Below are 12,392 nucleotides of genomic sequence, written 5' to 3'. Positions count from 1 at the left end.
CTGCAGTCTCTCTATCCCAGTATCTATTTCTCACTTACCAGTCCTCTTTCCTCTACTGTATTACAAGGAATATCTTTGAAATATGAACACACGTGTGGAATGCCTTTCAGGTTCATCCTTCTTTTTTTCTGTGATGGATCCTGGAGGAAGAATTCATTATCATCTGGTGATTCATCTGAATCTGAGGAATCTTCAGCTTCTTGACCACTTGCTTTTGAGTTAGTCAATACTGTGTTAGGCAGGATTCTTGGTAAACTCTGTGTTGCAAAGGCAAAAAGAGTAATTAAAAATGTATGTTATTTGCACCCCTATAATGTTTTTCAGTACAAACAAATCAACAATATAAGCATAACAATGAAATGTACCTGATCTGAAAAAATACCATCCTTAGATAATCTTCTTAGTTTGCATTCAAGGTTCACAATTCGGGCTTCCTTCCTTACCATCTCAATTCTAAGTTCATCACTTTTCTCTTCTAGTTCTCGTATCTGTTTTCTATACTTATCCTTGTCTATTAGACATTGTGAGTACTGTGTCTGTGCTTCATCGCGTAATCTGTATGCCTACACAAAAAAAATACAGCAATGAATTATCTTGAATGTCACAAAACAAGAAACAATGCACAAATATTTTTAAAATGTCGGGGATATTTTTTGATTCATTAAACAATACTTTAATGTGAAGCAAAAATGTTGCTACTAAAGTAAAATCAATTCAAACATGAATAATCAGAAGAAAATCAGCAGTATTGTACACCCACAAGGGATGCACAGAGCAAATAAACTAAACAAAACTAAAATCAATAAAAAAAAGCAAAAAAAGACATATATCAGGGAAAAAACGGCAGTAGTGTGCACCACGAGCAATACAGACAGACACTAAGTGGCACTAACAATGGCTTTTGGGTCTCACAGAAAACAGACAAGCAGAAGAGGGAAAACAGAAAACTGAAATCCACAGTTTCCACCTCCACTGACTCAACTAGGTAGCTTTAGCTAGCTCCAAAACCCAGTATATAACCCATTATCTGGAAACTTGTTATCCAGAAAGCTCCAAATTATGGAAAGGCCACCCCATTTTATCCAAGTAATCAATATTTTAAAAAATGATTTCATTTTTCTCTGTAATAATAAAACAGTAGCTTGTACTTTTTTACATGATTTCATATTAGACTTAAGGTACAAAGGACTAAATTACAGAAAGATAATTTATCCGGAAAGCCCCAGGTCCCTAACATTCTGGATGAAAGGTCCCACACCTGTACTTAATGGTATCATAAAGCCATGCTGATGGCAAGACAATTCTATTAGGTGTAATTATTTGCATCTAAACTACTAAACAAACCCTTATCCGGAAATCCTGAGGTCCCAAGCATTTAACATAATTAATCAAATACCTGCACCAGGTATCTGACTTTGGATTAATATAAAAATGACAAAAGCATATCAGTTTTACACAGAACCTAAAAAAAAGTTAACCATGTATCTAATTAGGATACATAAAAAGACTTGGTAGAAGTATTTACAAGCATATTGCATGCTTCCTCTACTTTTTTCCTGCTACTGTAGCCAAGTGGCCATTGGGAAAATTATTGAGCAGAACAGGGCAGTACAATGTGTCATCTCTGGTAAATGCACAGTCTCTAATTAAAGGAGACTTGTCACCCTAAGTAATAATTACAAACCCTATTATATCGTTTTAGTTTTAGCATAAGCTAAACTTTACTTCAACTATATAAATTATTTAAACCGTCTTTACTTCATCCTTTTGGAATGCACAATTTGAGCATACAGACAGACAACATTCTGTGGAAACTGATAAAATATAGGATATAATAATGTAATCACATCCTCTTCACAATGTATATAAATACGTAACACAAGCAGAATAAGCAAAAGTGTGAAAATTGGTCAAGTACCAGATCTCTCTCCTTCTCAACTTCTTCTAACTGAATCATAACCGTGTTCATGCGATGCTTGTACATTTCACAGTCTTTTAATAGGGTAGAACATTTTAATTCAAGATCTTCTTTCTCTTCCAAGTACTGTAATAATAATGAAAAAATAATTCAGTACAAGCTTATATTTTTTACATTTTCAGTTAGAAATTTAGAGAAATTAGTGTTTGTCACTTTGTTCCCTTTTAAAGGGTACAGTAGTCTAATAGTAGAAACAATAATCTATACGTTTTTAACATGTAGGTTAGTTGTGGTTCTTGGCAAATTCTTATAGGTATGAGATCACTTCTCCAGAAAGCTACAAATTACAGGAAGGCCATAGAGTCTATTTTAAGCAAATACTTAAAAGAACAAGATTGAAAATTGTATGTGGGAATCAGGAATAGGAGAGGATTACTGGGCTTGTGGGAAATATCCAATTTTACAATGGGCAGTGGACCGGTATAAGTCTGTCTAAATGTGTAAATCTGATAATCTGGTTGGGGTGATGTTGGGATTTCTACTTATATAATAGCAGTATACATTTATACAGGTTAATGAGTGGAAATTAATTTAATACTGCAAAATCAAGTATTTTAGGTCAATCCAGGCACATTATGCCTTAATACAAACAGACATTTCTCAGAATAATCACTCTTAATTTGATGAAGGCTAACAGCTGTATTCTAATGTTGATCTGTGTTAGGAACCAGTGACCAATCTAGGCAAATACTTTACTATTTCAATTTGATACACACATGCAGATGTTTCATGGGTGATTAACTAGATTACTTATGGTCTGACTACCTATAACTGTATATACCAATACCAACTAACTATATCTATCTATCTATCTATCTATCTATATATAACTAACTGTAGATCCTAAGATCACAATAGATCTTAGTGATCTAATCAAAGCTGGGCCACTGCAATCACAACATCACCCAGCAGACAATCTCACTGCCCTTAACATGAAGAAACACATATGCTGCTTCAAGTGAAAGTTCAGTTTCTCAACTCAACATTGATCTTTTCTATGGGAATATAGACCCCCTACTGTCTATAATGTTCTTTTAATGTACTTGCAAAGAGTAATGCAAGCGCCTTTTCTCCAGTGGAAAAAACCCCAACCATGACAGTCTGCCCTTATAATTTAAATCTTCCATCCCTTTCACCAGTTTAGTTGCACATCTTGGCACTGTCTCTAGCTCATTTATATCCTTCTTAAAGGGGTTGCTGATCTTTAAAATAACTTTTAGTATGATGTAGAGAGTGATATACTAAGACAATTTCCAAATGTTTTTCATGTTTTATTATTATTTGTGATTTCATCATTATCATTTCATTATTATTTGTGTTTTTTGAGTTATTTATCTTTTTATTTAGCAGCTCTCCAATTTGCAATTTCAGTTGCCAGGGTCCAAATTACCCTTGCACCAATGCATTGATATGAATATTAGACTGGAATATGAATAGGAGAGGGCCTGAATAGAAAGAGGAGTATAAAAAAGTGTCAAAAACAATACATTTGTGACCTTAGGGGACATTCAGTTTTTAGATGAGGTCAGTGACCCCCATATGAAAGCTGGAATGAATAATAAAAAAATACTAAAAATAAATAGTGAAGGCCATTTGAAATGTTGATTAGAATTAGCCATTAGCTCTGAACAAATTGCCCTGTTTATGAAAAGAAAGTTTAGTTTTTAACGCTTTAGTGCTTTTTAGACAAAGACATTTGGAAAAAATTGATTTTTGTGTAAATTAAAAAAATAGGTAGAATGCATTTACAATATGTCAAATTTATTGTGCTTTTTTTTAGCAAAGTTGTTTTTAGGTGTATACTGGAGACCCATTTATCAACATTCTCATTTTAATGATTTTAGAGGTTTTTGAAACCATGAATAAACTAATTGTCTCTAAAACCACAAATGCCACATCATTTATTAAAAGATCTGAAGATTAAAAGTACAAACAAAATAAAAAAAAAAGCTGAATGATCCAGATTTGGACAATTACTAGTGAAAAAAATCCAAATACTTTTAAAAGTCTGACTAGCTAAAAAAAAAAAAAGTTCAGTAGGACCAACGCAGCTCTCATTGACTTATTAGAGACCTCAACTGCTTTTGATTGACTGTGGTTTTTACACTTGGTAAATCTCAAATTTTTAGAGTTTTACAAAAATATAAGAAAATACAAAATTCTTGGAGAAAAAATGTGATTTGTGAAAAAAATAGAAATACAAATGTTTGTAAATCGGCCCCTTAGTGTCTATTTTGCTGCAAACTGATTTTACATTACAAAAAATAAGAGGATGATCTTGAGTGTGGTCTAGTATATAATGTTGTAGAACTATACACAGATACAAAAAGTATACATATTTATATACAACTGTAAAATTAATAGTGTTATGTTGTTTGTTTCTTACCTTGTCTCGCAAGTATTCCACTTGCCGTACCTCCTCTTGAAGATTAAATATTCTATTTACTAACTCACTACGATCTTCCAATGCTTCCTTACGATCATGTTCAAGTATATCCACTATTGCCTTATCTGAATCTGGCACACTTTGACTCCCACCCTAAAAATATGAAGTTAATATTTCTTTAGGTTTTGTTATTTGTCTTATAGAGAAAATATATACATATAATTGGACTTATATTTTTTACCATTTTTTTTTACCTACAGAGCAGATGAGATCCAACGGTCTGTGGTGGCACCTGCCCCTGAATTCCTTCATTAATCCTCAAGTATTCATGACATTGGACAAGGTGAGTATCAAATTCCTAGGGCAGCATGCAGTTTTAACAGCTAAACCATTTGTATGGGGATGGACTGAGTAGTTAGCAAACCAGACTCTTGGTGGAAATAAAGATGGGTTGCCAGAGTGACTGGGCCCACTCCTTCAGAAACATTACATTATACATATCTGTGCTAAATTTATATTTGCTTTCTGAAAAAAAACCAGATGGACTTTCAATAACCACCACTAGAGTTTTGGTTATCTACCAATTCATTGCTGAATATGCCTTACTTTTTGTAGTGTTCCAAACTATTTGTCAAACTGTGCAAAATTGTATCTAAGTTTATAATAGTTTGCTTCAGAGAACATTGTCTAACTCCTGCAATTTCTAATGAATGCCCAATTGGCAGAAGCTCATCCAGAGTTTTGTTTCAAAAGCCAGAGTACCCGCAGATCAGATCCCAAATACAGATACTTGTTGCTCTTATTATGGCTTATCTGGATACTACAGGGTTTTCTGCTTAGCATATGTAAAATCAGGTAAATGGTGCCACATGAACAGCGCATAAGTAGTGAGTGGGTCCTATACCAATACCCTTTAGATTACAAATCGAAGAGAGATTTTGGCCCAAATGCTGCTTGAGATGGCTGTTACAATGCTGTTACTCCTTAGGAGCACAAATAGTAACCCACCAGCAAACCCTGGCCTCTCAGGAAAAGTTATTCTGGTGCATAGTAACGGATCATCACCCTCCAAATTCACCAGAAGAAAAAAAAAAAATACCAGCACACAGGACTCCATGCAAGCGGGATAAACCCTGTTTTTTTTTTTTTTTTTTTTGTAAGTGTAACATTTCGAGGGCATGCCCCTTTGTCAGACAAAACTATTGTCTGAGGAAGGGGCATAAAAACTGGATACTTGTATAAAACTGGACATAGGTAGAGCTACTTTATACAGTTTTGCAATGAACCATGTAACCTTCACTTGATCACTTGTCTTGTTCCTATAACCCAAATAAACAATTTGTTTTAAGGTCAGTTTATGTCTATCTACATTGTGAGTGTCACTGCTCACTTGTTATCATTGAAGTTCAGTCTAAATAATTTTTTTCTGCACCAAGTAAAAATTCATCCATCTGGAGTTTGGATTATGTGCCTTAGCTGTATTTAAAAATAAGTGTGTAAACCTCAGCTTATAGTGTATTGAATTAAAATAGAAATATTAATAGTAATAACTGGATTCCTATTCTTTTCATGAAAAATAGAAGACGGTCTTCTCACTCATGTGTTTTGCTTTACATGCTTCAGGACATGGTAAATTATTTAAGGTGGAAATCTGATCTTATACTTGAATACTGCTTTTTACCAGTTGGAGCTATTGTAAATATTTGTTGACAAGTTCCTTAATGTTCATAAATGATTCTCACTGAATGCAGAAAGCAGAGAGATGAGAATAAGTCTGGTTTAACATCAAGATGTATCCTCTTATGGTTGTTAAATAATCATAATTTACAGATAATTAATTTTCTTTTTGTACTAGATTAATATCTACAACTACATTTCTATCAGCATCAGACCTTCTAAGCAGGATATACGAGTTAACTTTCTAATCTAGGTATAAATCTAGGGAGCTATTACTACATCCAAGCATGACTGCATATCTTTTAACTATACTATAAATCTGCATGCCAGACTGGTCTTTAATGCACCACATAAACATACAGTATAACAGAATGTATTACCTGTAAGATTGACTGGAACTCCTGCACCTTGGTTTTCAGGATTTCATTTTCCCGCTCAAGTTCAATCACCTGTTCTTTCTTTGGACGATTTTCAATATCATTTTTCAGTTTAAGAGACTGATTCCTTTCCAACTTGCATTCCTCTTCTACTTTATTCAAATGATGTTTGAGACGATCAATCTAATGTAATTAAATTATAACATAAAATAATGCTGCATTTCTATGCAATACACAGAGTTTATGGATCTGTAAAGGTTTTTGCCATTATGTGGGCTATATAGTCACGCATGCAAAGCCTACCCAATAAACCATAGCAACCAATATTTTCTTTTATTAATCTTATTGAACTGAACAGTCACAGCTACCTTTCTAGTAGCTGCATTTTAGGAATTTTTGAGTGCTCAAACTGTTTCACTGCAAATTACCACCAACAACATATTTGGTAAATTTGGAAATATAACAAACAGCACAAGGTGGACCCTCACTCATTGGGTCTAAATGAGGTTCTTCAGCTCCTTAACCCCTTAACTGCCAGCAGAATTTGACATTTCTTTTGTACTCAGTGTTATAACATTTTGGATAATTTTGCGTTCTCTCAATTTTGGATACTGTGGGAACTTTTAGTTTACATAGAAATCAAAACATTGATTTTTTCAGGACAATCTAATCTTTATAAATCTGCCCGAGTTGTTGTGCAATTCTACTTCGGGAACAAGCCTGAGATCACTAAAATTGCTATTTTTTATAATATAGGGATGAATACCAGAAAATATTTTATTGGCGGAAATCCAACTGGGAGTGCACTCCCTAATGCACTAAATTCTGTGTATGCATATTCCCCTCTATAAAAACTCTACGATTCCTTTGTTTGGGGTTCTGGTTGTGAGTTCAGAAGCCACGGAGCTTGTTTTACCTCAAGTGGCCCCCTGGTTACTGAATGTTCACAACACCAATACTAAATATATAAAGTTTTCTGGAGATTTTTGATATCCCAGCTTACACTACTACATTTTCAAAGTAGCACTCCAGAAATCACCATACTTAGGTCTACTCCAGAAAACCATTTATTTCAAAAAGTACTCATTTTGCCAAATCCAAAATAAGTAAATTGGTATTTCTACTCCAAACGTCAAAGCTTTTCTAAACTTGCTTATTTTCATAAAAATGTATGAAACCTCAAAACATGCATTTTACAACATCTTCTCCCACACAGGTCATTAAAAACCAAAATAAAACACCCTAAATCTAAATGCCGGGGGCTTCACAAAACAGTTTAATGCCCAGAATACATAGAGGATGTAGAGACCCCAAAATTAAATTAATGCATACAAATTGTCCTAAAAATCACTTCTACCGGAAAATCAACACATTTACTGCATTTTATGTGGGGTAAAATCACAAATAAATACATTTACCCCAGAAAAAACACATATTATACATTTCTGTGAATCCAGCATTGATAATCCTGTCTTTCTATAGTGATCTAGCAATTTGCAATGTTTTTCTAAAGGTAGCAGTTTTGATGAATGATCTGAGAAATCCTCATAAACCGTGCAATTCACAATATCTTATCTCAGACATTTCATTAGATACCAATATTAAAACTAAATATGAATGCCAAATGTTTGATGCCCAATATATGTAGATTTACCAAACCATGTGGTGTGTCCATAAATATATGTAGATTTACCAAGCTATGTGATGTGCACTATGTTTGTGTGTATAAAAATATAACACTAAATTTTCCTGCCCAAAACAAGTAATCAAAAACAATGCAGAATGCAATAAAATCACCAAAATTCAATAAAATAAACGTGGTTCACAGATATGCCATTTACATTTACAATAAAAGTATTTTTAATGGCAAGAAAAAACAAACAGCACATAAAAATAAAAATGAGCAAATCCTAGGAAGTGCTGGGTGGCATTTAGTTCTAGGGAGGTGGGAAAATCCAAAACTGCAGAAAATTCAGTTAAACATATCTAGAAGTCACGGTAAGAAATAATGTTTCCCAAGATTGGCATATTTCACTTGTGAATACCCCATTTCTCAGCGTAGTGGTTATTCTGTCTTAGGTGGTGTAAACCGTATTTATTGCAAATAAAAAGGAGAACTGTGACACAGAGCATCACAGCAACAGGGGTGACACTGGACATGACAGGAAGTTGCTGCAGCAGTATACATGTTATTTGCACGTGCCTTCTGCTACCCCTTCTGGGACCCTGGGCAATCGTTCTTATTTGTTTTCTCCACCTGCTTATTGCCTAGGGGTGGGGGACAAAGGAGGAGATGTATAGTCTACAATCTGTGGAATTTAGAGCTGTTTATCCACAGAACATAGAATCTACTGTATGTTCTATGATACGGTTTTCTATTGCAGCTCTGCAGAGAGCCAGGTCATTTATAAACACTTTAATTTGCACCTGGGTAATAATCCATGGCAGCCGATCAGATGTTCGGGTGATAAAATTTAATCACTAACTGGTTGCTGTGGGTTATTGCCCAGATGCAAATACAACCAGGGACCTATTTATCCTGCTGTGTAAAACATTGGAGAAAAACATCAATTAATCAATTGGATTTCAACAGTTACCTACAAGTTAGAAAACAAAAGCAAATATCTGATTGGTTGCTATGTGCTTCAAAGCCTCCATGATTCATGGCACTTAAAATAAACTATAAAGGAGAACTAAAGCATTACAAAGAAGTAGTACCTTATGTTAAAGGTTTATTTACCAAGGTAGCCATGGTCTATTTGCAGTAAAGAGCTGTTCCTCTGAAGATGCAGCTTTTCAGGCCCTGGACTGCTGACAGTAACATTTCCTTAGGGACTAAATCACATATACAGTATTTCCAATGCCACAATACAAGACTTATTAGTAATTTCATTCAAATTACATGTCAGGTCAGAAACAGAATCAGACCATATTATGTCAGAATTTAATAATCAGCCCAGTAGCATCAGCTTCTATAACAGACAAAGCTAATTTTCTGCTTGATAGTTTCCAACAACCCCTAAGTTTAGCGTCTCAACAGTTGCCCAGAACACACTGAAAAGTTTTTGAATTTTTGGAAGGCTGTGCCCTATAAGATATAACCTGTAGGCACATTCTGAAAAATCTATTACCACTTGTTGTCTCTGGGCCTTACAATCTGAATAAAGTGCTTCATCAATAGAAAAGTGCTGAAGTAGCCTGAATGTATCAGGTGTGATAAATAGTGGAATACATAGTTCACATACAGTGCACATGTTGGTGCTGTAATAAGTGACCATAAGAAGTTTAATGACCCAGGAGACTGATGCAAGACTCAAAAATACATTTGGAACCCTAGGACTGTGACCAGGAGTATGGACACTGCAACCCAGCCAAAGCTTTATTGGCATATTATATTTATTATCAAGCAAGTTTACACTTTCTCTATAATGGCTTCAGATTGTGATAATAGTCCTAAGGGAGAAAATGCCAGCATGCAGTTGATAAATTGTATTAAAAATCACAGGGAGCCATATTAAATCCCACAAGAATGTAGACGTTTATAGGACTCAGTGATAGTTGATGCTTTTGGTAGGAAATGTAAAGGAATGGTCATTCAGTGATTATTATTGTTGTCTACAATTGGTGGAGATTGTTAAGTAAAATGATAATGATATTAAAGGGCATGTAAAGTCTAAAATAGAATAAGGCTAGAAATGCTGTATTTTGTATACTAAATATAAACATGAACTTACTGCACCACAAGCCTAATCAAACAAATAATTTATGCTTTCAAAGTTGGCTACAACTTTGCAAGAATAAGACATGCTCAGTGTGGTCTGGGCTGCTTGAGTTCTGCATGGCTGGGAAGTAAGCGGGGGCTCCCCCTGCTGTTCATAAGTATGATTGTTTCCCTGCTCAGCAGTTAGGGACCGTCTGACAATTCCTATCCACAGCAGTAAATGAAGGGAGAATGTCACTGCATACAGTCAGGTTTCTTGTTAAAAAACGGTACACATTTTTTAGTTAAAGTATATTGGAGATATTGGTTTATTTTTCATTAAAGAAAGTAAAAATGGGATTTTATTTTTTTGCCTTTACATACCCTTTAAGGAACAAGTTGACAGGACTGAGACTTCTCTGAGAGAATCAGATGAGAAGAATTCAGAACTAAGGTTGCATGTTTACAACTGGCGATACATTGCTTGAGAAGACTAAACTGTGTGAATGTAACAGTGAATTTCTGCATATGAATTGTCATCAAATATTTCTGGTTTGCTAAAGTTTAAATCAATAATAGGAAGCATTACCTTCGGCACGTACCAACACAATTATCAGGATTGCAAGTAAGCTTGTTAATGTTATTATTTATTAGGACCAAACCAGTTTATACATGATTTCTGACATAATTTTAATATCATAGACAAAATCAGTTTAGAATATTTACCAGACTGTAATTCTATGATGGGCTTTTCCTAAACCCCCCAGTGAATACTGCCAAATGGTCTGGTCCCTCCCAAGTGCATGGGTGAAGTAATAGCTCTGTCACTGTTCTGTTCATGAAAAAGTGTCATGTTCCGTTCTAAAAGTTAATTTTTCCCCTGCAGTAAGTTGTAAATCCTCTGCTATAGTCACTGTGTGTTGTACAGCAACTTTACGGAGTTTGCATTGCAGGATAGTTTATAGTGAACCCTGCAGAGCACATGGTGCATCCCAAGATGGCTGCTATGTGGGAAATCTGCACAGTCTGAACAGTTACCTTACACAGCAAGGAGAGATGTTATGTACTGATGTTTGAAGTATTTTACCTTATATTGTATACTATAAAGGTTATAATAATAAATGCCTGTTGTAATGTAGGTGGGCTGGTGGCCTTGCAGTATACATGACAGTTGCAGTGTGTTTCCCTGCATTTTTACAGGGCCCCAGCCAAGTGTACTCAACCTTAAAAAATAAAGCTAAAAAAAAACATGAACATGTCTGCTTATGTCTCAGATCCTTTTGTCAAATGTTCAGTTGTGATATATATATATATATATCTATATCTATATATATCTATATCTATATATCTATATATCTATATATCTATATATCTATATATCTATATATCTATATATCTATATATCTATATATCTATATATCTATATATCTATATATCTATATATCTATATATCTATATATCTATATATCTATATATCTATATATCTATATATCTATCTATCTATCTATCTATCTATCTATATATCTATCTATCTATCTATCTATCTATCTATCTATATATCTATATATCTATCTATATATATATATATATATATATATATATATATATATATATATATATATATATATATAGAGAGAGATATATAGATATATATATATATATATAGATATATATGTTTTGTCTACGTTAATAACGCAAATACATTTGGAGTGCATGAACCACAATGCAAACTTTATGAACACTACCATATGCTTACCTCTATCACATATTACTACTCTTTATATACTATCTGTTTGGTTATTTAGTGATAACAAAAAGTAAGTCCAGAATTTTTTATTCACCATTTGTTCTTAAATTTCCACATCATATATCTTTTTCTATGTTTGTTTAAAATTACACACAGGTACATGTATCATACAATACATAATATGCTACTGCAAGGTGATGTTAGGGCCAATCAATGTTGAACAACAATACTCTAAGCTTAAACCAAGCACTAAGTTTTGTGAATGAAGCAAGTACATCCAGGCCACCTTTATTCATAGCAACTTCTATTGGTACCTAGTGATGGGCGAATTTCTCTCGTTTCGCTGAAAAATTTGCAAATTTCAGGCAAAATTCATGAAATTCGAAGGTCTTCCCGAAAAAATCGTAAAATTCTGACTTTTCACTCAAAAATCTTGAAATTCAAAGGTTTTCACAAAAAAATCTTGAAATTTTAATGATTTCCCTGAAAAATTAAGTTTTCAGTGAAGTTTTAAGGATTTCACTCAA

The 12,392-nt window shown here is 33.9% G+C and overlaps 1 protein-coding gene across 2 annotated transcripts in view; it reads right to left on the bottom strand.

Moving 5' to 3' along the window:
- Positions 1–12,392, bottom strand: part of card11.L (caspase recruitment domain family member 11 L homeolog) — a 58,672-nt gene that overhangs the window by 33,724 nt on the left and 12,556 nt on the right. For both annotated transcript variants that reach the window (XM_041576554.1, XM_018236247.2), the window contains exons 5-9: positions 6,422–6,601; positions 4,365–4,517; positions 1,919–2,044; positions 366–563; positions 39–257 (exon numbers count right to left, since the gene is read on the bottom strand). In XM_041576554.1, coding sequence (XP_041432488.1) covers positions 39–257; positions 366–563; positions 1,919–2,044; positions 4,365–4,517; positions 6,422–6,601 — 876 coding nt within the window. The remainder of the gene's footprint in view (positions 1–38; positions 258–365; positions 564–1,918; positions 2,045–4,364; positions 4,518–6,421; positions 6,602–12,392) is intronic.

This window comes from Xenopus laevis, chromosome 9_10L (genome assembly GCF_017654675.1).
Source record: "Xenopus laevis strain J_2021 chromosome 9_10L, Xenopus_laevis_v10.1, whole genome shotgun sequence".
NCBI classification, from domain to species: domain Eukaryota; kingdom Metazoa; phylum Chordata; class Amphibia; order Anura; family Pipidae; genus Xenopus; species Xenopus laevis.
This window is presented reverse-complemented; position numbering and strand designations above follow the sequence as displayed.